Consider the following 23,684-nt stretch of genomic DNA (forward strand, 5'->3'; position numbering starts at 1 on the left):
TTGACAATGAAGTTTAAACAAATCTATGTGCTTTGAATAAATTATAGTTAAGGACGCGTTCGATACCCAAGGGCTTAAAGGATGGTTCGTGATTTGATGTTTACAAGGGGGCTAACGCGCAAATATGGACAGTTACTCCATATCCTTGCACACGAACATCAGACTACCATGCTGCATCAAGGGTTCTGTTGGGAATTATGTGCAGATGTGAATACTTTGCTGCATCAAAGATTTTGTTGGGAATTACATAAAGATACTAATACTAAGCTGCATCAAAGATGCTGTTGGGAATTACATAAAGATACTAATACTAAGCTGCATCAAAGATGCTGTTGGGAATTACATGAAGATACTAATACTAAGCTGCATCAAAGATGCTGTTGGGAATTACATAAAGATGAGAATACTAAGCTGCATCGAGGGCTCTGTTGTTAGGTATGACGATCCTACTTGAGAACTGTACAGTTACCATTGTTCAATACACACCAATTGAAAATACAAAAATACAAATACACACATCACGACAATGTTCCAACTCTGTACAACATCTCGGATAAATGATCCGTAAATAAGTTTTAGAGGATGGAATATAAGAAGAAAAGACAACTGTTAAACAAAATCTGCATGTATTCGGTATGCAGGTTGAGGCAAGGAATGCAGGCATGGTGTTCATGTTCAATTGCATCAAAAAGGCTTGCCTCACCCTCAATACGGGAACAATGCAAGCTTACAATCACCTAGGTGTTGACTGACCTAGTCTATGACTCAACTAGACAGTGACTTTCCAAAACAATGTCTCAACTAGACAGTGACTTCCCCAAACAATGACTCATTTAGTCAGTGACTCGACTCACCTAGATAGTGGCCCACGGATGTAGGGATGGGTGGGTTGAGTACCCCAATGGCTGCCTGTCGTCGCCATCGTCCTCCTGTCTGTCATCGTGTAGACACTCTTGTTAGTTGTAACAAGACATATGTAACTTGAAGTATATAACAGTTTCTCTCTCTCTCTCTCTCTCTCTCTCTCTCTCTCTCTCTCTCTCTCTCTCTCTCTCTCTCTCTCTCTCTCTCTCTCTCTCTCTCTCTCTCTCTCTCTCTCTCTCTCTCTCTCTCTCTCTCTCAGTAAACCTCTGATAGCTAGTGCTTCTAACTTACTGGTTATGGGTTAAGTGGCTTGATACCATAGGTGAGAGCCGGGCATAAGGTGTGCCCGCAACAGAGAACATTAATAGTGCAAAAGAGAACATTAATAGTGCAACATAGATTACACTCCTGTGTTAACCTTGGATTAAAATCTGGACGAAATTTAGAAATAAATTAGAAAAAATGTCAATGATGAAAGAATTATTTAGAATAAATTAGAATGTGAATAAGTGATTGTAACCTTGAGAGTTTCTCAGAAAAATAAGATATGCATCTAGTGACACACACACACACACACACACACACACACATACACACACACACACACACACACACACACACACACACACACACACACACACACACACACACACACACACACACACACACACACACTGGGGTCTAGTAGCTGAGCGGACAGCGCGCAGGACTCGTAATTCTGTGGCCCGGGTTCGATTTCCGGACCAGACAGAAACAAATGAACAAAGTTTCTTTCACTCTGATGCTCCTGTTACCTAGCAGTAAATAGGTACCTGGGAGTTAGACAGTTGTTACGGAGCTGCTTCCTGTGTGTGTGTGTGTTTGTATGTGTGTGTGAAAAAATTACTTAGTAGTTAGTTACAGTTGATTGACAGTTGAGAGGCAGGCCGAAAGAGCAGAGCTCAATCCCCGCAAGAACAACTAGATGAATACACAGACACACACACACACACACAGACACACACACACACACATAAACACACAAGGAAGGAATCTTTCAGAACCTTGTATACCACATATGTAAGACCAATCCTGGAGTATGCGGCCCCAGCATGGAGCCCGTGCCTTGTAAAGCACAAGATGAAACTGGAAAAAGTTCAGAGGTATGTCACTAAGCTAGTCCCAGAACTAAGAGGCATGAGTTACGAGGAAAGGCTGGGAGAACTGCATCACACACACACACACACACACACACACACAAAAGCGCGCTTGCTATATATATAATAAATCGAGATTATACTTACATTTTTACGTGAAATTTCACCGTGGACGACAAGTGGAATGACACAGCTGAGGACTAGGACTGCGAGGACGACCTTCACCATGATGCTAAGGACAGCTTAAGCCCTGTCCTCGACCTCCTGTAGCCCACGAGTACGACCTTATCTCCGTCCTCGACTCCTTGCGGCCTCGGATGTAGACTTCTTTCCTGCCGCAACTTCCTGTAGCCTCCGAGAGCGATTCTCACTTTCTTTTGGCGTCAACTCCTTGAAGGCTTCAAGGACGACTCCCTGTATCCTACGACGACTCTCGGATGATTGCGAGGACGACTCTCTCTATTTATCATGGACTACTTCCTCTAAACTTCGAAGGGGAACTCAGTATAAGCTTCAAGGGCGACTCCCTTAAGACTTCGAGGACGGCTCCCTAAAAGCTTCGAGGACGGCTCCGTCCAATTTGCCTCTCAAGTTAGGTGTCTTGCTCTCGAGGAAGAGAACTAATTCTGGGGCGGTGTTTTGTAGCCTGTAAAACAAGTTGACTGAGTTTAGGAAGGTCGAGTCTGTTTTTTTTTAGTTAATAAGTTCATTCAATACATGTTTTTGTTGGCTGTACAGTACTGGACCTTGTGTGTGTGTGTGCGTGTGTGTGTGAGTGCGGTCAGACGTCCAGCAGGAGCCCCACACGTGCGTGGAGCGTGCGTGCGTGCGTGGGACTGATGCCTTTCGGACCCTTAAGGCAAGATTTGAACTCCTGTGAGTCCCAGAGGGATTCTAACCCAAGGTCCGGGGATCTCCCATTAGCCACTATTGAACAGGTTAAGGGGACATCCCCATATCCCGGTTATATTCCCGCTCTAATGGGTCGCTTTGGGGAAATATATTTACGTGGCTTACAAGGAAAGCTTAAGCTGGACGCAGGACACAAGCTTGAGCTCCTGGTATGTGTTAAGTGTCGCCAGATGTGGTCCTAAATACAGGATGAATGACTGCGTGCTATTTTTTATTTTTCCTGGTTTTCTTGATCGATACGAGGAATGTGTCACGCATTAACTATACACAAGCGTGTGTATATATATATATATATATATATATATATATATATATATATATATATATATATATATATATATATATATATATATATATATATATATATATAATATATATATATATATATATAAATACGTATGTATTTACTATTTGTGTCTGCAGAATCGAGATATTAGCTCTTGGATCCCGCTTTTCTAACCAATCTATTTTTCCTCTTTTATGTCTGCTACATTTATTTCTCTCTAACACACCAGTCCATCCTCCTGTTTTGGTAGTACTTATAGTAACGGCGAGGACCATAGTACATATACCGACTTACAAAGCAATTAGAAAGTAGAAATCGGTACTACTGAATTTGGACAGACCGGAAAAGATTTTCTATTTTGCAAACACAAACTAACTTAACCTGACATTCCTAGGCCTAATATACGATATATGAAGCCTAATATAGTGCATATATATGTGCTATAATAGGCCTAGGAGTATTAAAGTTATTTAATAATTCTATTTAGCTTCATTCTTTTCAGACTGTATAAAGTGAATAGTACCAAATTCTACTATCAAATTGTTTAGTTCATCAATCTTTGTACTATGGTGAACACAGTTTCAAAAACTACTATCTAAACAGGAGGATGAGTTGAACACACACACACACACACGCACACAACACACACACACACACACACACACACACACACACACACACACACACACACACACACACACACACACACACACACAGCACACACACAGAATGTTCAGAAGTTTGCGACGAGGCACGTTCTAGAGTTACGAGGAATGGGATATGAAGAGCGCCTGAAGGAACTGAACCTTACGACACTAGAAAAAAGAAAGGAGAGGGGGAGATATGATAGGAACGTATAAAATACTCAGGGGAATTGACAGAGTGGAAATATAAAAAATGTTCACACGGAATAGTAACAGAACGAGGGGACATGGGAGGAAGCTGGAAACTCAGATGAGTCACTGAGATGTTAAGAAGTTTTCCTTTAGCGTGAGAGTAGTGGAAAAATGGAATGCACTTAAGGAGCAGGTTGTGGAAGCAAATACTATTCATAATTTTAAAACTAGGTATGATAGGGAAATGGGACAGGAGTCATTGCTGTAAACAACCGATGGTTAGAAAGGCGGGATCCAAGAGTCAGTGCTCGATCCTTCAGACACAAATAGGTGAGTACACACCTACGTGTGTACTCACGGAGATTAGTACACACGTAGATCTTCTCACACGTGATCTGAGATCTCACACGCACACACACCAGATTTTCTCACTCGCGAAAAGATCTGTTAACTACTCTGACACTAGTGTGTGTGTGTGTGTGTGTGTGTGTGTGTGTGTGTGTGTGTGTGTGTGTGTGTGTGTGTGTGTGTGTGTGTGTGTGTGTGTGTGTGTGTGTAAATAAATCAGCTACCAGTCTGAGAACCTACAGCGACCCACAAAGAAACAAGGTGGTAGGGTCAAATTAGCATTGATAATCACACTTGCGTCCCACTGACAAGGTTCAGACACTCTACAGTCTCCCGGTCACGGACCATTGTTGACGTCTGACGTTGTAAACGTAGTTAGAACGCAGCGCGGGGTTCCCAGATTGGGCTATAAGAAGCCCAATTTGGGCTCCTTATAGCCCCAGCTATGTATGTCGATATGCAATTCGTTGGGCTACTTTTATTATACATTCGCGACTTTTAGTCCTGAAGCTCGCTACTTTTAGCAAAAGGGATTCTGGCAACCCTGATGCAGCTCCTTGCACTCACCTCTAGCGTTGCGTGAGTGCAAGGGGTCCGTAGTGGCGTTGTGAAGCAAGGGGTCCGTAGTGGCGTTGTGAAGCAAGGGGTCTATTGTGTATTTGTCATAGCGCGCCAAACTGATTGATATAAAGCGGACGAGGACACACTGAACATCAAAACCAGAAAATTAGAGATACAAAGATACTTGCTAATACTGATAACTGACTCTATATATATATACAAAACTAGTGTCTTATAAGAACAACAAGAACATTCTCATGGACCCCAATCCTGCGAGGCTGAGAAGTGTTCGACGTGGCTTGGCCAGGCGACTGTGGCAACACTTCAGGCATGACAACACTGCTGGCATGACAACACTGTTGGCATGACAACACAACTGGCATGACAACACTGTTGGCATGACAACACTACTGACATGACAACACTGTCAGTTGGCATGACAACACTGTCAGTTGGCATGACAACACTGTCAGTTGGCATGACAACACTGTCAGTTGGCATGACAACACTGTCAGTTGGCATGACAACACTGTTGGCATGACAACACTGTTGGCATGACAACACTGTCAGTTGGCATGACAACACTGTTGGCATGACAACACTGTTGGCATGACAACACTGTCAGTTGGCATGACAACACTGTTGGCATGACAACACTACTGGCATGACAACACTGTTGGCATGACAACACTACTGGCATGACAACACTGTCTAGGCAACTTGCATAATATTTTATGTTCCCTTTTCCCCTTAACACAGTCTCTCAATCTGCCACAACGTCCAGAATGCTGTGTAGGACCACCTAGTGGTAGTGTTAGGGGTGAGGGAAGGGCAAGAGAAGGGTATCTCTAGGCTCTTTCATTGTCAGTTACATAATCTCGATCCAGCCTCCCCACACTCCCCCCATCTCCCTGTCTGAGGCAACAGGTCAGTCCCGCTTGTCCTCTCGATAATTCCCGCCAGGCCGCCCAATCAACACAACCTCCCCTTGTCCTCAGTCAATACGGTCCACCACGGTCGATGGCAGATATAGAATGCTTCCAGCTACACGGGGGTTTCTATAGGCCATTGCTCCTCGTGCTTCTCTGAGGGGGCCCAGGTTCTGGCTCGTGGTCCCCGGTAGGTTTAGAACTACGCGCAGCCCGACCCCAGAACCATGTCCTATGTCCCACCAGCCCGACATATAGTCCAGTCCTTCTCAAGTGAAGAACATAATAAATATAGAGAAGATTCGTGCTGAAGACTCATTCCTCTCACATTTTCCGTCATATTTAACACACACACACACACACACACACACACACACACACACACACACACACACACACACACACACACACACACACACACACACACACACACACACAATTAGCCACACAATAAGACACACACACAATAAGGGGAGACATGATCACAACCTACAAAATCCTCAGAGGAATCGACCGGGTAAACAAGGATGAACTATTCAACACTGGTGGGACGCGAACAATGGGACACAGGTGGAAACTGAGTACCCACATGAGCCACAGAGACGTTAGAAGGAACTTTTTCAGTGTCAGAGTAGTTAACGGATGGAATGCATTAGGAAGTGATGTGGTGGAGGCTAACTCCATACACAGTTTTAAATGTAGATATGATAGAGCTCAGTAGGCTCAGGAATCTGTACACCAGTTGATTGACAGTTGTGAGGCGGGACCAAAGAGCCAAAGCTCAACCCCCTGCAAGCACAAATAGGTGAGTACAAATAGGTGAGTACACACACTCGCGCGCGCGTAAATATATAAACAAATGAGTACCAGTTTCCAACACCGGCCAGGGTGGTGTCAGCTGTGACACCATTCTTGGAGACTGCCTCGAGCCCCTCGCTGACCGAGGAGGATGCCTCTGAACCTGCTTTCACCAACCTGGCGGGGAAGGGTCGTTTGGCGAGGCCCTGCCCTCCGAGCCAGCAACAGTGGCACGCCCCTAGCCTCCTGGCCCTTACTTCATGCGCATCTCACACTTATACCTCTCCCTGTGTCAACCAGTGCCTCCAGTTCTAGGGGATTAACATCAAGCCGAAGGATGGTATTTTGACACGAGTTCATTATCGAGCATGGTCATAGTTACAGATTTGTATTGTGGGTGGGTGTATAGGTGTATACTTGGTGTGGGTGGGTGTATAGGTGTATAGTTGGTGTGTGTGGGTGTATAGTTGGCGTGTGTGGGTGTATAATTGGTGTGTGTGGGTGTATAGTTGGTGTGTGTGTGTGGGTACAGTCACATCAGGTGCAGGCTAGAGCCTCCTGTGGGGGGAAATTCGTCTGGTATGTTTATGATTTCTCGAAGATATATTTGTTGAGACGACATTTTACACATGCAAGTCAGGCGAGGATTAAATGAGCTAGCTCACCCTCTCTCTCTCTCTCTCTCTCTCTCTCTCTCTCTCTCTCTCTCTCTCTCTCTCTCTCTCTCTCTCTCTCTCTCTCTCTTGCACTCTTTTGTAACCGATTCCTCTCTGGAACTAATCTGATAACATACCACAAGATTTCCTTCAGCTTGCATAAGAGAAGACCTGAATACATTTCAGAATTAACCTGACTTATAGTGAACACGACACTGATCGACTGCCTGACCAGAGCGCTACAGACACTTTATTTTGGCCATTTATTTTCTTATACAGCTGCAGATTTCTGAATGATAGGAGCTTCGGGAAATAGATTAGTGTTATAGTGTGTGAGTTTTCCCTCTCATATCAGGCCACCTGCAGCCAGATCCCGTCTTTATTTCTAGCTGTTTTCTAGAATTAAACTCTAGCTGCTGTTTTTAACACCGAGTGTGTGCCGTTTTCGACGTTTCCGGGAAGCTGCCTCACACTTTTCCCGGGTTTATCATCCTCATAATGTGCGCTGTATTATCATACTTTGGTAGGAAAGATTCTTTCTTATCTGGGAAATCATTTATGTCATTCAAGAATAGGATCGGCGCTAGAACTGATCCCTGTGGGACCTCGCTGGTGGTGTCTCGCCAACCTGATAACTCTTACTCTACTGTCTTGCTTTCTGTGGCGTGCTCCGTTATCCACTTGGGATCTAAGCTGTCATTCCTGCATGTTTCTTTGGCTTATCCACCCGTCTCATGTGGGGTGTAACATCCGAAATTCCTGTCAACAAATAAAGCCAGTCAATTTACCCCTTTTCTGATTGATGTCGACCAGCCATATAATTCTTTTAGGCTTGTAAAGGAGGATTTGCTGTTCCTGAACTAATATTAGGGCTTCTATATATAAATATTTGTATTATAATGTTCTTTTAGCCTCACGCCTTTAGTGGTGAAGCTTGTTTCACCACTTTGCTTGGTATTCATGCAAGGTGCACAGGTCTGTAGTTTATTGCTTCATAAAGGTGTCACTGTTTGGTATGTTTCACTCTCTCTCTCTCTCTCTCTCTCTCTCTCTCCCTCTCTCTCTCTCTCTCTCTCTCTCTCTCTCTCTCTCTCTCTCTCTCTCTCTCTCTCTCTCTCTCTCTCTCTCTCCCTCTCCCTCTCCCTCTCTCTCTCTCTCTCTCTCTCTCTCTCTCTCTCTCTCTCTCTCTCTCTCTGTTGCGAATCCTGACATCTCTCTGCACGAAACATGGATTAGTTAATTTAATAGACAAGCACATGTTTGCAGAATTCGTAACATCTGAGGTATAATTCACTCTCGAAAGAAAATATACAGAAGTGAGTTGAGGATCATGAGTTACATCATCAAAGCTTTAAACACTAACAAAATACAAACCCAGTAAACATACGAGTCCCTCTATAGTAACACTCATCCCAGTATTGGGCTCAAGATGGGGAGCGAGGCCTTGTGACCACTCGCCCGGAACTCGGCCCGGAGCAGCGACGTGCCTGGAGATTATTATGTCATAAACAATTACATCGTAGTTGACTTGATGACGATTTTAATCATACTAAACAGGTTTTGGACTGCGTTAACATATGACCCCTTCAACAGGTAAATATATTATAATGGTTGAAGATAATTACTTTATATATATATATATAAAGTGAGAATGTTTGTCTTAAGTAGGAAGCCAGGCGTTGGGGCTAGACTCGTCTAACTTTGCAGGTAGAAAGGCCTGGGGTACGGGACGAACATAAGCTGGCCAGGATAGACTTTAGTTAAGGGCTTTAAGAAATATTATCAAATGTGGAGATCCATAAATGATTTTTATATAGTCTAGCATGAAATATTTGGTGTGTTTTCTCTAGCATTTGTAATGATTGTAATTATATAGTTTCCGAAAGACCCATATAGTTTTTTTTAGTGCTTTTTAATAATAAATTATCTGAGAAAAGTGGGAACGGGAGGTGTAAGAGGAGGGGAGGGGATGTAGTAAAAGAGGCGGGGGAGGGGAGAGGACAGGAAGACTGGGTAGACAGGGGGGGGGAGAGGGGAGATAACTGGGGTGAGCATTTACTGCTGTAAGGGCGGACTCATTCCAGTTTTTATGAGGTTATAAAATACAATTATTACAGCCTTAGGGTTACATACTAACAACAAACGTTACAATGGTAGAAGTGGTTGTTACAAAGTAAACAGAGCATAAAAGGAACTTGTTTAAGAAACATAATTTGACAATTAACCGCGTTACCAATGCAAACTATGTGAGGCTGCAGAAAGAGAATGCAATAAAAAAAAATTCAATGAAGTTAGCAACAGATGGAATGGAGAATTATAAACATTACTTAAATCAGAATCGGTACATTTATTCATAACAAAGTTGTTCAAATCGTTACAATTCCGACAAAAGTGAGCAAGTGGACAGCTGTAATCAAATAAACGCGTGAGGCATATATTGAATAAGTGAATAAATATATACTTTATATCCTTTATTATATTATTATTGAATAAGTGAATAAGATATATACTTTATATCGACTAAACATATATTATTCACTTGCTACTGAGAGATTCATTTTCAATGAGATTTCAGTTATTTCTAAACAGGTGTGCTCGCTTACAAGGGCCACTGTGATGGTTGATGTGTATAGGTACTCTGCGCGGGCCCTCCGTCACCGCCATGTATTTAAGCACCGCAGTGTGACTGAGCAGGACTTTAAAAGTCCTCACTCTTGTGGGCAGTTCCACTTGTTACACCTTGTGAAGCCTTAACCTGTGTGTTTATGACTTATACCTTCCCCTTCCCTCGCTATCTCGCATCTCTTTCCATCCCTCCCACCTTCCCTTCCCCCCCCCCTACTCCCCTCCCTTCCCCTCGTCTCTTTCTTTCTCCCCCCCCCCCCCCTCTTCCACTTCCTCCTTCCCCTTCCTCCTCCTTTGGCCTGTTTACTCACGAAACAATTAGATAATGCCGGTCGTTGGCCTATTATTTTCCCTGATAAAATATTGATATGCTGCCTTTCCTCAGAGACCTCCAACTTTACTGGGGAGCTTCGTGCGAGCTTATCAACTCTGAGACAGTTACTCACAGTTACTCAGTCACTATTTTCATGTGAGAGTGATGGTGAGTTACTTAAGTGGACTCTGGCACTTGTCTCGTGGCGCTGGAATCGTTTACCCCTTTTCATGCAACTGAGAAATAACATTTGGAGTTTTGTAGAGTTTCCAACCATATTGGTGTAGCCTTTAGTGATCCGGCGGACGTTGGTAATAGTCAAGTCCTACTCCTCTCTCTCTCTCTCTCTCTCTCTCTCTCTCTCTCTCTCTCTCTCTCTCTCTCTCTCTCTCTCTCTCTCTCTCTCTCTCTCTCTCTCTCTCTCTCTCTCTCTCTCTCACTGGTACGGAGCTCTTCATCTTACACCAGAATTACGTCGTCCCGGTAACAGCCTCACACACACACAAACTCCTCTAAGGACATCCGGATCTTCAAGACTTTTACCCTCCCGCCGTGTTCCCTTGAGCCAACTGTACCATGATGAGGATAATGTCAGTGAATCTACCTTTTATAATAGCCCTCAGCTTGTGCCTTTTCTTGGGTCTGGCATCTTCAATAATATGTAAGATGTCTTATTCACGGGGAAGCAGACACAGTGTCCGGTAGTCACCGGTAACCAGGCTGGAGGCGGCAGACACTGCTTGACAGGGAGAACCTGAACCTCACAAGACTCTTCTAGAGACGCGGTTATCCAGAACCTGCTCCATCCACGGCGATTATCCACGTTTCTCAGCCAAAATCCGTCTCTCGATACCACAGCAAAGGAAACTAATGCGGATGTACATTCTGGGTACACAGTAACCTTACCCGAGTGCACAGTAGCCTTATCTGAGTGCACAGTAGCCTTATCTGAGTGCACAGTAGCCTTATCTGAGTGCACAGTAGCCTTATCTGAGTGCACAGTAGCCTTATCTGAGTGTACAGTAGCTCTACCCAAGTGCACAGTAGCTCTACCTGAGTGCACAGTAGCTCAAATTAAAGTATTAATAACGCCAAGCGCAATAGGAAAGATGTAGCATTATATTAATAAGTATACTTAATAATCCTGATTAATAAGCATGACTGATGAGTGTGTGTAATAAGTATGACCAGGACTAACACCCTCCCCCTCCCCCCCCCCCCCTCACTCACTCAGGCAGCGCTGGCCCCATCAACGCAAGATTGAAACAAGACATTGTTTTATGTATATTGAGATGTAAACACACACACAAAGGGGTAAGGTGACTCAAGTTATTCTCACCCTCCGTCCGAGACCACGTGTATGTATATTTACACATACATCAAGAACAATCGTTCGTGACCACGTGTTTATGTATTTACACACACGTCACAAGCAACCAACGTAGTACTAAACATTCTGCTTGATAAACACACACATATCTTATATTAGTGAATATAAGTGAATATATTGCACTCATTCACTCACGGTGAATGAGCGCAGTTCCCATAACCGTTTCCTCAAATTCATCAAATTCTCTTTTCATCATTTCAGTTTTACCACGTATGATTTACACACATGTCAGTCTAACTGCTCTATAATATATCTGTTGTTGTTGTTAAAGATTAGCTACCTGGAACAAAGTTCCAAGTAGCACGGGCTATGGTGAGCCCGTGTATTATTTATCATTTATAATTACAGTTTTCCCACAGCTGTAATACCTGTACCCTCCAGCCGCAGCTGTAATGATTTGTATAAATCATTCGGGAATACAGCTCCCAAATTGTAATCTGGATTGAACGGTATTGAGAGGTCTGGCTTGACGGCTGAGTGGACAGCGCTCGGGATTCGTAGTCCTAAGGTTCCTGGTTCAATCCCCAGCGGAGGCGGAAACAAATTGGCAGAGTTACTTTCACCCTTGTGCACCTGTTCATCTAGTAGTAAATAGGTACCTAGGAGTTAGACAGCTACTACGGGCTGCTTCCTGGGGGTGTGTAACAAAAAGGAGACCTGGTCGAGGACCGGGCCGCGGGGACGCTAAGTTCCGAAATCACTCATCATCTGAAGATAGTATATGATTATAATGATTATGTGTCATGCTGTTAGGGTGACTTTCTCTTATGTTAATAATATGTTGTAATGTTGTATAAACTAACTCACAAATGTTCAATCATTGATTAATCAAGTTTCTGATTTCATTGATCAAGAATGACATTAATAAACAAAGAATCAATGTGTAAACCCACTTTGTAAAACCTTCAAACATTGATGAATCAACTTTTGGATTTTATTTGATTTGATTCTTGCAACAAAAAAAAAAAGAAATATCATTCGACTGTGTGAAATCAGTTAACAATTAACAAATAACAGTTAACAATCAGTTAACAATTAAGCAACAGATACCCTACGTTGTTAGGTGTTCAGGTAACGCGAAGTTTTACCCCCCTCCCCCCCCCCCCCCTACACACACGCGTGTGTGTGTGTGTGTGTTCGGGATCACACACGTTCGGGATCCAAGAGTCAATGCTCGATCCTGCAAGCACAAATAGGTGAATAGGTGAGTACACACACACACACACACACACACACACACACACACACACACACACACACACACACACACACACACACACACACACACACACACACACACTTGGTCCAATGGGTCCAACCAACACACGGGCAGATGTCGCAACACTGCATTGCAACATTAACCGGTGTGAAATGAAGCCAACTTCTTCATGCAGCCTATGCAACGGAAATGTGCAGTTGTCAATAAAGATCTGTCCAGAGAATTTGGTCACAATTACTGGGGGGGGGGGATGAAACTATTAAGTCAGTCCACACAAGTGAAAGGACAGTCACGATGTTGACCAGACCACACACTAGAAATTGAAGGGACGACGACGTTTCGGTTCGTCCTGGACCATTCTCAAGTCGATTGTGAGATTGTGAGACCATTCTCACAATCGACTTGAGAATGGTCCAGGACGGACCGAAACGTCGTCGTCCCTTCAATTTCTAGTGTGTGGTCTGGTCAACATACTTCAGCCACGTTATTGTGACTCATCGCCCGACAGTCACGATGTTTCGGTCCTTCTCTGACCTATATATCAAGTCCTGTCAACGTTTCGGGCCGTGCTGTTGCCCCAATTAAGTTTGTGCCATGATGAGGATCCTGGATGGACCGAAACGTCGCCTCTTACCATTTAACAGGTGTGTGTGTGTGTGTGTGTGTGTGTGTGTGTGTGTGTGTGTGTGTGTGTGTGTGTGTGTGTTGGGTTATAAAGTATTGTCTCTGAAGTTAACACAATACAATCCAACAAGATCAATACAATCTATCGAGACGGTGATATTGATTAAAAGGAACAACACTCTCTATCGAGATGGAGAAGTCTCTCCCTCAGGAGGGCCAATACTACATACTGAGAGGGACAGCATTATCTACCAAAAAGTGCAGAACTATATATCTTGATTGGTAATATTGTCTATCAAGAGGAACAATATACTGTCTACCAAGGAGAGTATTGTCCTTCACCAGGGGTAATACTGCCATTTGAAACCCACACCAGGAATCATTTTAAAAGGTCAGATAAGGACACTAGTTGTTATGCAAACCAGTGATATTTACATATTAAGGTGGCTCACACTATATATATATATATATATATATATATATATATATATATATATATATATATATATATATATATATATATATATATATATATATATATATATGTCGTACCTAGTAGCCAGAACGCACTTCTCGGCCTACTATGCATGGCCCGATTTGCCTAATAAGCCAAGTTTTTCTGAATTAATATATTTTCCATAATATTATTTTTATGAAATGATAAAGCTACCCATTTCATTATGTATGAGGTCAATTTTTTTTTATTGGAGTTAAAATTAACGTAGATATATGACCGAACCTAACCAACCCTACCTAACCTAACCTAACCTATCTTTATAGGTTAGGTTAGGTTAGGTAGCCGAAAAAGTTAGGTTAGGTTAGGTTAGGTAGGTTAGGTAGTCGAAAAACAATTATTTCATGAAAACTTGGCTCATTAGGCAAATTGGGCCTTGCATAGTAGGCCGAGAAGTGCGTTCTGGCTACTAGGTACGACATATATATATATATATATATATATATATATATATATATATATATATATATATATATATATATATATATATATATATATATATACCAAATGTGACTGGAAATATAACTATCTCCTAGAATCTGTCTTAGTACGAAATAGCATAACATAAGATAACATAAGATAACCACCGTTCAGGGGGGCTTCGATCCAGGATTGGCTCATCCTGGATCGAGGTGTAGGCTTCGATCCAGGATTGGCTGATCGCTATAAGCAGAACCAACACCAATAGTCTTCACGTGTCTCTAAGCCCCACTTGGTAGAAGTTAAGCTGCTGCGTCATCTCCAGACCAGTTGGGACTGGTGATTGACCTTTTAGAATACGTGCCCATCCTTCACAGGTTCAGTTTATAACCGGTTGATGGGCCAAGATCTCAAGAGGGCTGTGTGTGTGTCGTTCTTGAGAAATGTGATATATTACAGTTGGGTCTACACTGTCTTTGTTAACTCCATTCGTGGTCTTAACTTATACAAAATATTTAGAATTATAATCTCACGACGACAGACTCGAGGAAGTTGGCACTGTGTCGACGACTGACTCGAGGAAGTGTTTACTGTAACGACGACTGACTCGAGGAAGTTGACACTGTGTCGACGACTGACACGAGGAAGTTGTTACTGTGTCGACGACTGACACGAGGAAGTGTTTACTGTGACGACGACTGACACGAGGAAGTGTTTACTGTAACGACGACTGACACGAGGAAGTTGTCACTGTGACGACGACAGACTCGAGGAAGTGTTTACTGTGACGACGACTGACTCGAGGAAGTTGTCACTGTGTCGACGACTGACACGAGGAAGTTGTCACTGTGTCGACGACTGACACGAGGAAGTTGTCACTGTGACGACGACAGACTCGAGGAAGTGTTTACTGTGACGACGACAGACTCGAGGAAGTGTTTACTGTGACGACGACAGACTCGAGGAAGTGTTTACTGTGACGACGACTGACACGAGGAAGTGTTTACTGTAACGACGACTGACTCGAGGAAGTTGTTACTGTGACGACGACTGACACGAGGAAGTGTTTACTGTGTCGACGACTGACTCGAGGAAGTGAGAAAAGTCAGCGTTGTATACAACAGCGTTGTATATGGTGTATGAGTCACTATCACTCCCAAGTAATTGTCTCTGGAGTGAGGTAAGGGGGGCCCTGGAGTGAGATAGGGGCCCAGAGGCGAAGTAAGGGGCCCTCTGAGAGAGACAGTGTCCCCAGTAAGGGGACCCGGCCACACCACCAACCTTGGCATTCTGGAGAAGTTGGCAAAAAATATCTTGAGTTCTCAAGCTCCCGAATTAATTATCTTTTAAGCGAGGTGAGTGATGGGCAGGGAAGACTGGAGGTGATGGGGGAAGACTGGGGGTGATGGGGGATGACTGGAGGTGATGGGGGATGACTGGAGGTGATGGGGGAAGACTGGGGGTGATGGGGGATGACTAGAGGTGATGGGGGATGACTGGAGGTGACTGGAGGTGATGGGGGATGACTGGAGGTGATGGGGGATGACTGGAGGTGACTGTAGGTGATGGGGGATGACTGGGGGTGATGAGGGATGACTGGAGATGATGGGGGATGACTGGAGGTGACTGGAGGTGATGGGGGATGACTGGAGGTGATGGGGGAAGACTGGGGGTGATGGGGGTGACTGGAGGTGATGGGGATGACTGGAGGTGATGGGGGTGACTGGAGGTGATGGGGGGATGACTGGAGGTGATGGGGGATGACTGGAGGTGATGGGGGGTGACTGGAGGTGATGGGGGGTGACTGGAGGTGATGGGGGATGACTGGAGGTGATGGGGGGTGACTGGAGGTGATGGGGGATGACTGGAGGTGATGGGGGGATGACTGGAGGTGATGGGGGATGACTGGAGATGATGGGGAGATGACTGGAGGTGATGGGGGATGACTGGAGATGATGGGTGGTGACTGGAGGTGATGGGGGATGACTGGAGATGATGGGTGGTGACTGGAGGTGATGGGGGATGACTGGAGATGATGGGTGGTGACTGGAGGTGATGGGGGGATGACTGGAGGTGATGGGTAGTGACTGGAGGTGATGGGGTTGACTGGAGGTGATGGGGGATGACTGGAGATGATGGGTGGTGACTGGAGGTGATGGGGGTGACTGGAGGTGATGGGGGATGACTGGAGGTGATGGGAGATGACTGGAAGTGACTGGAGGTGACTGGAGGGAAGAAGTAGGGAAGGTGCTGAGAAGAACAGTGAGGATGGGAAGAACTAGCAACTCTCCCATCTGGTGAAGAGGGAGGGGGACTAGGGAACCCCCAACACAAAGGGCGAAATGAGGGTATAAGAATTCCCCAACCCCAAGAAGAGAAGAGTGTCAGGCAGTTCAATAGTGCTGGGGGATAAAAGTGTAGAAGAGGGGGGTTGGGAGATCCAGCCCCCCCCCCGGGGGGGGGGGGCTGGATCCCCACACACACAGGTCAATCACTCTTCCTCAACCAGTACTTAAAGATGCCGTTATAAACACCTGCAGTTGACCCCAAGCGGGACTTGAGAGGCTAATTATTTTTTTTGCTTGAAGTCAGACAACAATTTTACAATTTCAAGTTTACCAAAAACTCACTCTGGAGTTTTACACACCAGTTTGAAGACCCAACTGGGGAGTCAGAAAGTTTAAGTAGCACTACTGATGGGTTGATTCACAGTTAGGGCAAAAATTTTAGGGATTAATGTATTGAGTTTAAGGGTGTAAAGGTAAATACATTTGCATTTATACCAGCGGTTGAAAGCATAAGTTTAGGTCATCGAGTTAAGGGTTTAGGGTTCATCGATATCATGGGTTCAAGTTACCAGAACATTATTTGAGAAACAAGTTAGAAATGTTAAGAAAAAGAACCAAAGCTAAGAGGAACTATGAAGTGCATATAGCAGGCCAGGTCAAGCAAATTCCAAGATGTTTTTGTCCCTCAGATATATCCAGCCAAGATTTGGGAGAAGACTCGGCCATGGCAAAACAAGACTGGCCAGACACCTGATAATGACAATGAAGTGTGTGCGATATTTTCAACAAGTACCTTGTCTCAGTACTTACAAGAAAAGAACGTGTTCTTCTAGGTGGTGAAGAGGACAAGTTGACAAGTTTACCGGTTACATAGAAGGAACTAAATCCCAACAAGTCCCCCACGTTGTTCTTGTTTGTTGTTAAAGATTCACTACTTGGAACAAAAAGTTCCAAGTATCACGGGCTATGGTGAGCCCGTAGTGCCAGAGGAAGCATTTGCCAGGGTCCTTAAAGAATGCATAGAACTTAGTGAGCCCCTTATCTTGCATATTTAATAACTTAACGAAGTCGAGCAGAGTACTGGAGTCATGGAGGGTTACTAATGTGGTGCCGGTTTATAACAAGGGGGACATCAGATGTATTGAACTATCATCCAATTAGCTTAACATCTATTGTAGGAAAAATTGCTTCATTCGATATCTGCAAAACCCCATCCGTTAACATCTTGAAAAACACAGATAAAAAAACAACGATTCAAAACATGGTTTTGCTAAGAGTCGCTCGTGGTGAGCAAATGTAGACCTGTTCTTCTCCAGTATATATCAAGCAGATGATAGCTGGAAGGATTGTGACATTCTATGTCTTGGATTCACTAAAGCCGTTAAGACTACGAATTCACGAGAGAATTCTTAACAAAATGTAGAACTTTGTGGTATTGGGAGGGGAGAAGGGGGGAGGTATCCTAAGTTGGATTAGGGATTGGTCATATACAATAAAATAAAGAGTTAGCATAAAGTTAAGCCCGTACGGGAGTGTCCTGGGGGCTGTGTCCTGGGACCTCTGTTGTTTACAATATTTATAACCCCGACTTAGAAATAGGTTTGAACAGCAACATTTGGATCCAAAAATTGGCGGGAGACAAATTTCGACCCCTCTGTGGTGCTGTGTGACCCTCTGTGGTGCTGTGTGACCCTCTGTGGTGCTGTGTGACCCTCTGTGGTGCTGTGTGGTCCTCTGTGGTGCTGTGTGGTCCTCTGTGGTGCTGTGTGACCCTCTGTGGTGCTGTGTGACCCTCTGTGGTGCTGTGTGACCCTCTGTGGTGCTGTGTGGTCCTCTGTGGTGCTATGTGACCCTCTGTGGTGCTGTGTGACCCTCTGTGGTGCTGTGTGGTCCTCTGTGGTGCTATGTGACCCTCTGTGGTGCTGTGTGACCCTCTGTGGTGCTGTGTGACAATCTGTGGTGCTGTGTGACCCTCTGTGGTGCTGTGCGACCCTCTGTGGTGCTGTGTGGTCCTCTGTGGTGCTGTGTGGTCCTCTGTGGTGCTGTGTGGTCCTCTGTGGTGCTGTGTGGTCCTCTGTGGTGCTGTGTGACCCTCTGTGGTGCTGTGTGACCCTCTGTGGTGCTGTGTGACCCTCTGTGGTGTTGTGTGACCCTCTGTGGTGCTGTGTGGTCCTCTGTGGTGCTGTGTGACCCTCTGTGGTGCTGTGTGACCCTCTGTGGTGCTGTGTGACCCTCTGTGGTGCTGCGTGGTCCTCTGTGGTGCTGCGTGGTCCTCTGTGACGTTCCACGTTGGTCTCCGAGACAGAGAGAGACAGAGACAAATCAAAACAAATTTACATCTCGCCAAATGAATTGTTCATCTAACAGGGGGACACGATTTTTATACTTGTCACTAATTAATTTTCTTCTCTCCCCTTCTTCGCACCTTCTTACTCTTTCTCCTCCCTCCTCCTTCTCCTTCTCCTCGCTGTATTTATCACTCTTTTACACTTGTTACCTTCACCCAGATTAGGTGAGTTTTTACCACGTTCGCTAAAAGTATGTAATTGTGGAGTTACTCCAGACAATGAACACAGAGACCGGAAGGGGGAACAGACACACGTGTTAGAGAGAGAGAGAGAGAAAGAGAGAGAGAGAGAGAGAGAGAGAGAGAGAGAGAGAGAGAGAGAGAGAGAGAGAGAGAGAGAGAGAGAGAGAGAGAGAGAGAGAGAGACAGAGGGAGAGGGGGGGTAGAGAGAGGATAGACAGACACACAGATAAGCAGACAGACAGGAACAACGCATTTATGTCGTTGTTCATTACTCTCCTGTCCTTCTCCGTTTCTCCTCCTCCTCCTCCTCCTGTCTGGATCACAACACTTCCTGGCATTCCGTCAACACAATTGACGGGGGCCCTCGTTGTGCGTCAGAGGACGTCGTAAGTTTTTAATCCTTTTTTTTCGGTAAGCTCTTGATAGTGACAAGACAAGGTGAAGCTGCGTTATTGAGCGCTGGCGTCACGCTGTAATGTGCTGGTGATAGTGGTGCTGCTGGTGGTGATGGTGGTACTGCTGGTGGTGCTGGTGGTAATGGTGCTGGTGGTGATGGTGGTAATGGTGCTGCTGGTGGTGATAGTGGTGGTGATGGTGGTGCTCACCTAGCAGCAGCAGCCCCATGACAGTGACGGTGGAGAGGTCAGGTCCAGGTCATTGAGCCCCGCGCCTGCTGTATTCGCATCACCTAGTGTGTTTTATTCGAAATTTCCCGCCGTTCGCCTTGTTGGTTGGCCTTAATGTTGTGGATGGAGGTGGCTCCCACGACTTCTGCTTCTTCTCTCAGTGTAGCGACTACACTATGTTCAGTGGTGAAGATTTAAGGGACGTGAAGCCTGGCACTTGCTGTCCCGACTGCTTCGGAGCACTTACGACTTTGTGTATTTTAGAAGAAAGTGCTTGTTATCACGATGATGAAGACGTCTGTGTTCCCCCCCCCCCCGCCCCCAAGCATTCCTTGATAACAGTTATCGCTTAAGACGTTTCTCAGTGACTCAGCTCTCATCTGTTCATCTTGAGTAGTGCTTAACTCTCTGGATTGTCTTGTTTAGTCGTAGGGGCTAAGTGCTGAACCGTGAGGCTTGTTTACTTGTTTTGCCTTACTTTCTAAGAGGCTCTCTTTGTTTACCTTGTCTATACCTCTCAGTATTTTGTATGTTGTAGCTGTGCCTCCTCCATGCCGTCTCTTTTCCTAGGAGGGTGAGATTTAATTCCCTTAGACTGGCCTCGTAGTTCTTGTACTACTCCAGTATACCTCTGTATACTACTGTATACCTCTGTATACTAATACAGTATACCTCTGCGCTTGTTAGGTCTTGATTTTGTGACTCGCGGTACATATTTTATTCCAGCTGGCTGCTATTGTATTTTGTAGGCGAATACAATACAACCGCGCACTCACAAGTGCATTGATTTACCTGTGTTCACCTGTTGGTCACTTTCACTAGAGTCCCTGGCGGGGACAGGAAGCCCGCGGCCCGGGCAGGGTCCTCCAAATACCGGGCGCTGAGTTAGTTTTTCCCTTGTGTATCTGGAACACAGCAGTGCGGGTCCAGCTCCGTCCCCTTACGGCCAGTACTTTGTTCAAGAGCTTTGTTACACGACGGAGGAAAAGTCAGATGTGTTCCGTTTAGCTGTGTGGCATAGATAGCTTGAAGTTTGTTATCTCTTGTCTTTGCTCCATTGGATCTCTTGTGGATTGGGGGATTATGTTATCACTCTTGTTCGATATCTTAAAGTGTCTCTTAGGAGGTCAGATGTATCTTGGCGGTAAGAGATCAGATGTACTTACCTAATTGTGCTTGCGAGGGTTGAGCTCTGGCTCTTTGGTCCCGCCTCTCAACCGTCAATGGTTGAGAGGCGTCAATGGTTGACCGTCAATGGTTGGTCAGCTCCTCCACCAAGATATGTCTTGGCGGAGGAGCTGGTGGTCCTGCAGCCCTCAGTCCGCCCTGCTTAAACACGCCGGCTTAATCCTGGTACAATGTTTGTCGCCCCGCGCTGCACTTTGATCGTGGCCGTGCGGGCTTCCTGGAAACATGGTCTAATTTCTTCCTGGAACACAGCGGTCAAGGTGGGGCCATGCATTGCATATATTTGTGAGCACATTCACGTACAGGCATGTACACACTCACTCACATACTCTCTCTCACACACACTCACACACTCACACACACACACACACACACACACACACACACACACACACACACACACACACACACACACACACACACACTCACACTCACACACACACACACACACACACACACACACACTCACACACTCACACACACACACACACACACACACACACACACACACACACACACACACACACACTCACACACACACACACACACACACACACTCACACACACACACACACACACACACACACACTCACTCACACACACACACTCACTCACACACACACACACACACACACACACACACACACTCACACTCACACACACACACACACACTCACACAGAGAAAGACAGGAAGCCAGCTTCCAGGAAGACAGAAGAGTCACGGGAGACACGATAACCACATACAAAATTCTCAGGGGAATTGACAGGGTGGACGAAGACAAACTATTTAGCACGGGTGGAACACGAACAAGGGGACACAGGTGGAAACTGAGTACCCAAATGAGCCACAGAGACATTACAAATAATTTTTTCAGTGTCAGAGTAGTTAACAAATGGAATGCATTAGGAAGTGATGTGGTGGAGGCTGACTCCATACACAGTTTTAAATGAAGATATGATAAAGCCCAGTAGGCTCAGGAATCTGTACACCTGTTGATTGACAGTTGAGAGGCGGGACCAAAGAGCCAGAGCTCAACCCCCGCAAGCACAACTAGGTGAGTACCACAACTAGGTGTGTACACGGCCTCGCGGCTGAGTGGACACCGCTCGGGGGTCGTGGTCCTAAGAGCCCGGGTTCGATTCCCGACGGAGGCAGAAACAAATGGGCAGAGTTTCTTTCACCCTAATGCTTCTGTTCACCTAGTACTAAATAGGCACCTAGGAGTTGCTACAGTCTGCTTCCTAGGGATGTGTGTGTGTGCGCGCGCGTGTGTGTTAGAAAAATATATGTAGTAGACATAATAGAGGAAAAAAAAAGATTGGTAGGAAAGGCGGGGTCCAAGAGCTAATAGATCAATTCTGCAGGCACAATTAGTAAATACACACACGCGTGCGCGCGCGGACAGCCGAACATGATAATAACGAACAAACAGTATGGGTTTCGAACAGGAAGATCCTGTGTAACAAATCTTTTTGTTTTTATGATAGAGCCACAGAGATACTACAGGAAAGTGGTGGTTGGGTTGACTGGGTCTATTTGGACCTATAAAAAAAGGCTTTAGACAGAGTCTCACACAAGAGGCTGTTCTGGAAACAGGGACATGCTGGAGGAGTGACAGGGAGACTTCTGAGATGGATGACTCACTGACAGACAGATGAGGGCAGTAATCAGAGACAATGTATCTGACTGGAGGAGTGTTACTAGCGGAGTACCACAGGGTTCAGTTCTGGCACCAGTAGTGTTCATCGTCTACATAAACCATCTACCAGAAGGAATACATAATTATATGAACATGTTTGCGAATGATGCTAAGATACTGGGGAAGCTAGGAGGCGCAGACGATTGCAATGCTCTTCAAACTGATCTTGACAAAATAAATGCTTGGAGCGTCAAGTGGCAAATGGAATTCAATATGAATAAATGCCATGTTATGGAAAGTGGAATCGGAGAAAATTGCCCATACACAACTTACAAATTATATGGAAAATAAGTAAAGAATTCTAATAAAGAACGAGACCTAGGAGTGGTTTTGGGTGATAAGCTGTCGCCAGAGGTACACATAAAGAACATTGTGAGAGGAGCGTATGTGTCGCTTCAGACTTGCTTTTAATTTAAATGGATGGTGAAATGTTGACCAAACCACACACTAGAAAGTGAAGGGACGATGACGTTTCGGTCCGTCTTGGACCATTCTCAAGTCGATTGTGAGTGGTGAAATACAAAACTTCATAACTTTTGTGAGACCAAAATTGGAATATACAGCATGTCCATATGCTGCATATTCCAATTTTGGAATATGTATGGTGTCTCAAATCTCAAGAAGCACATCAATAAACTGAAAAAGGTGCAAAGGCATGCTTCAAAATAGCTTCCGGAACTAAAAACAAGAGTTACGAGGAGAGGCTAGACGCATTAATAATCCCAAAACTAGAAGAAAGAAGAAAAAGAGGTGATATGGTCGCCACTTACAAAATAATAAATAAATAATAACAGGAATCGACCAACTTGACAAAGAGGAATTCCTGAAACCAGCAACTTCTGGAACAAGAGGACATAGATTCAAGCTATGGAAACCAAAGTGCAGAAAAAAATATTAGAAAGTTTTCTTTTGCAGTTGTA

General features: G+C 44.8%; 1 protein-coding gene across 1 annotated transcript in view; it reads right to left on the reverse strand.

The window, feature by feature from the left end:
- The window catches only part of LOC123754540 (uncharacterized), a 69,772-nt gene that overhangs the window by 30,715 nt on the left and 15,373 nt on the right, over positions 1-23,684 (reverse strand). Inside the window, exons 2-3 of the mRNA XM_069326754.1 lie at positions 2,148-2,646; positions 855-933 (exon numbers count right to left, since the gene is read on the reverse strand). Of these exons, the coding sequence (XP_069182855.1) occupies positions 855-933; positions 2,148-2,228 (160 nt within the window). The 5' untranslated portion in view covers positions 2,229-2,646. The remainder of the gene's footprint in view (positions 1-854; positions 934-2,147; positions 2,647-23,684) is intronic.

The sequence above is a fragment of the Procambarus clarkii genome, chromosome 18, assembly GCF_040958095.1.
Source record: "Procambarus clarkii isolate CNS0578487 chromosome 18, FALCON_Pclarkii_2.0, whole genome shotgun sequence".
NCBI classification, from domain to species: Eukaryota; Metazoa; Arthropoda; class Malacostraca; order Decapoda; family Cambaridae; genus Procambarus; species Procambarus clarkii.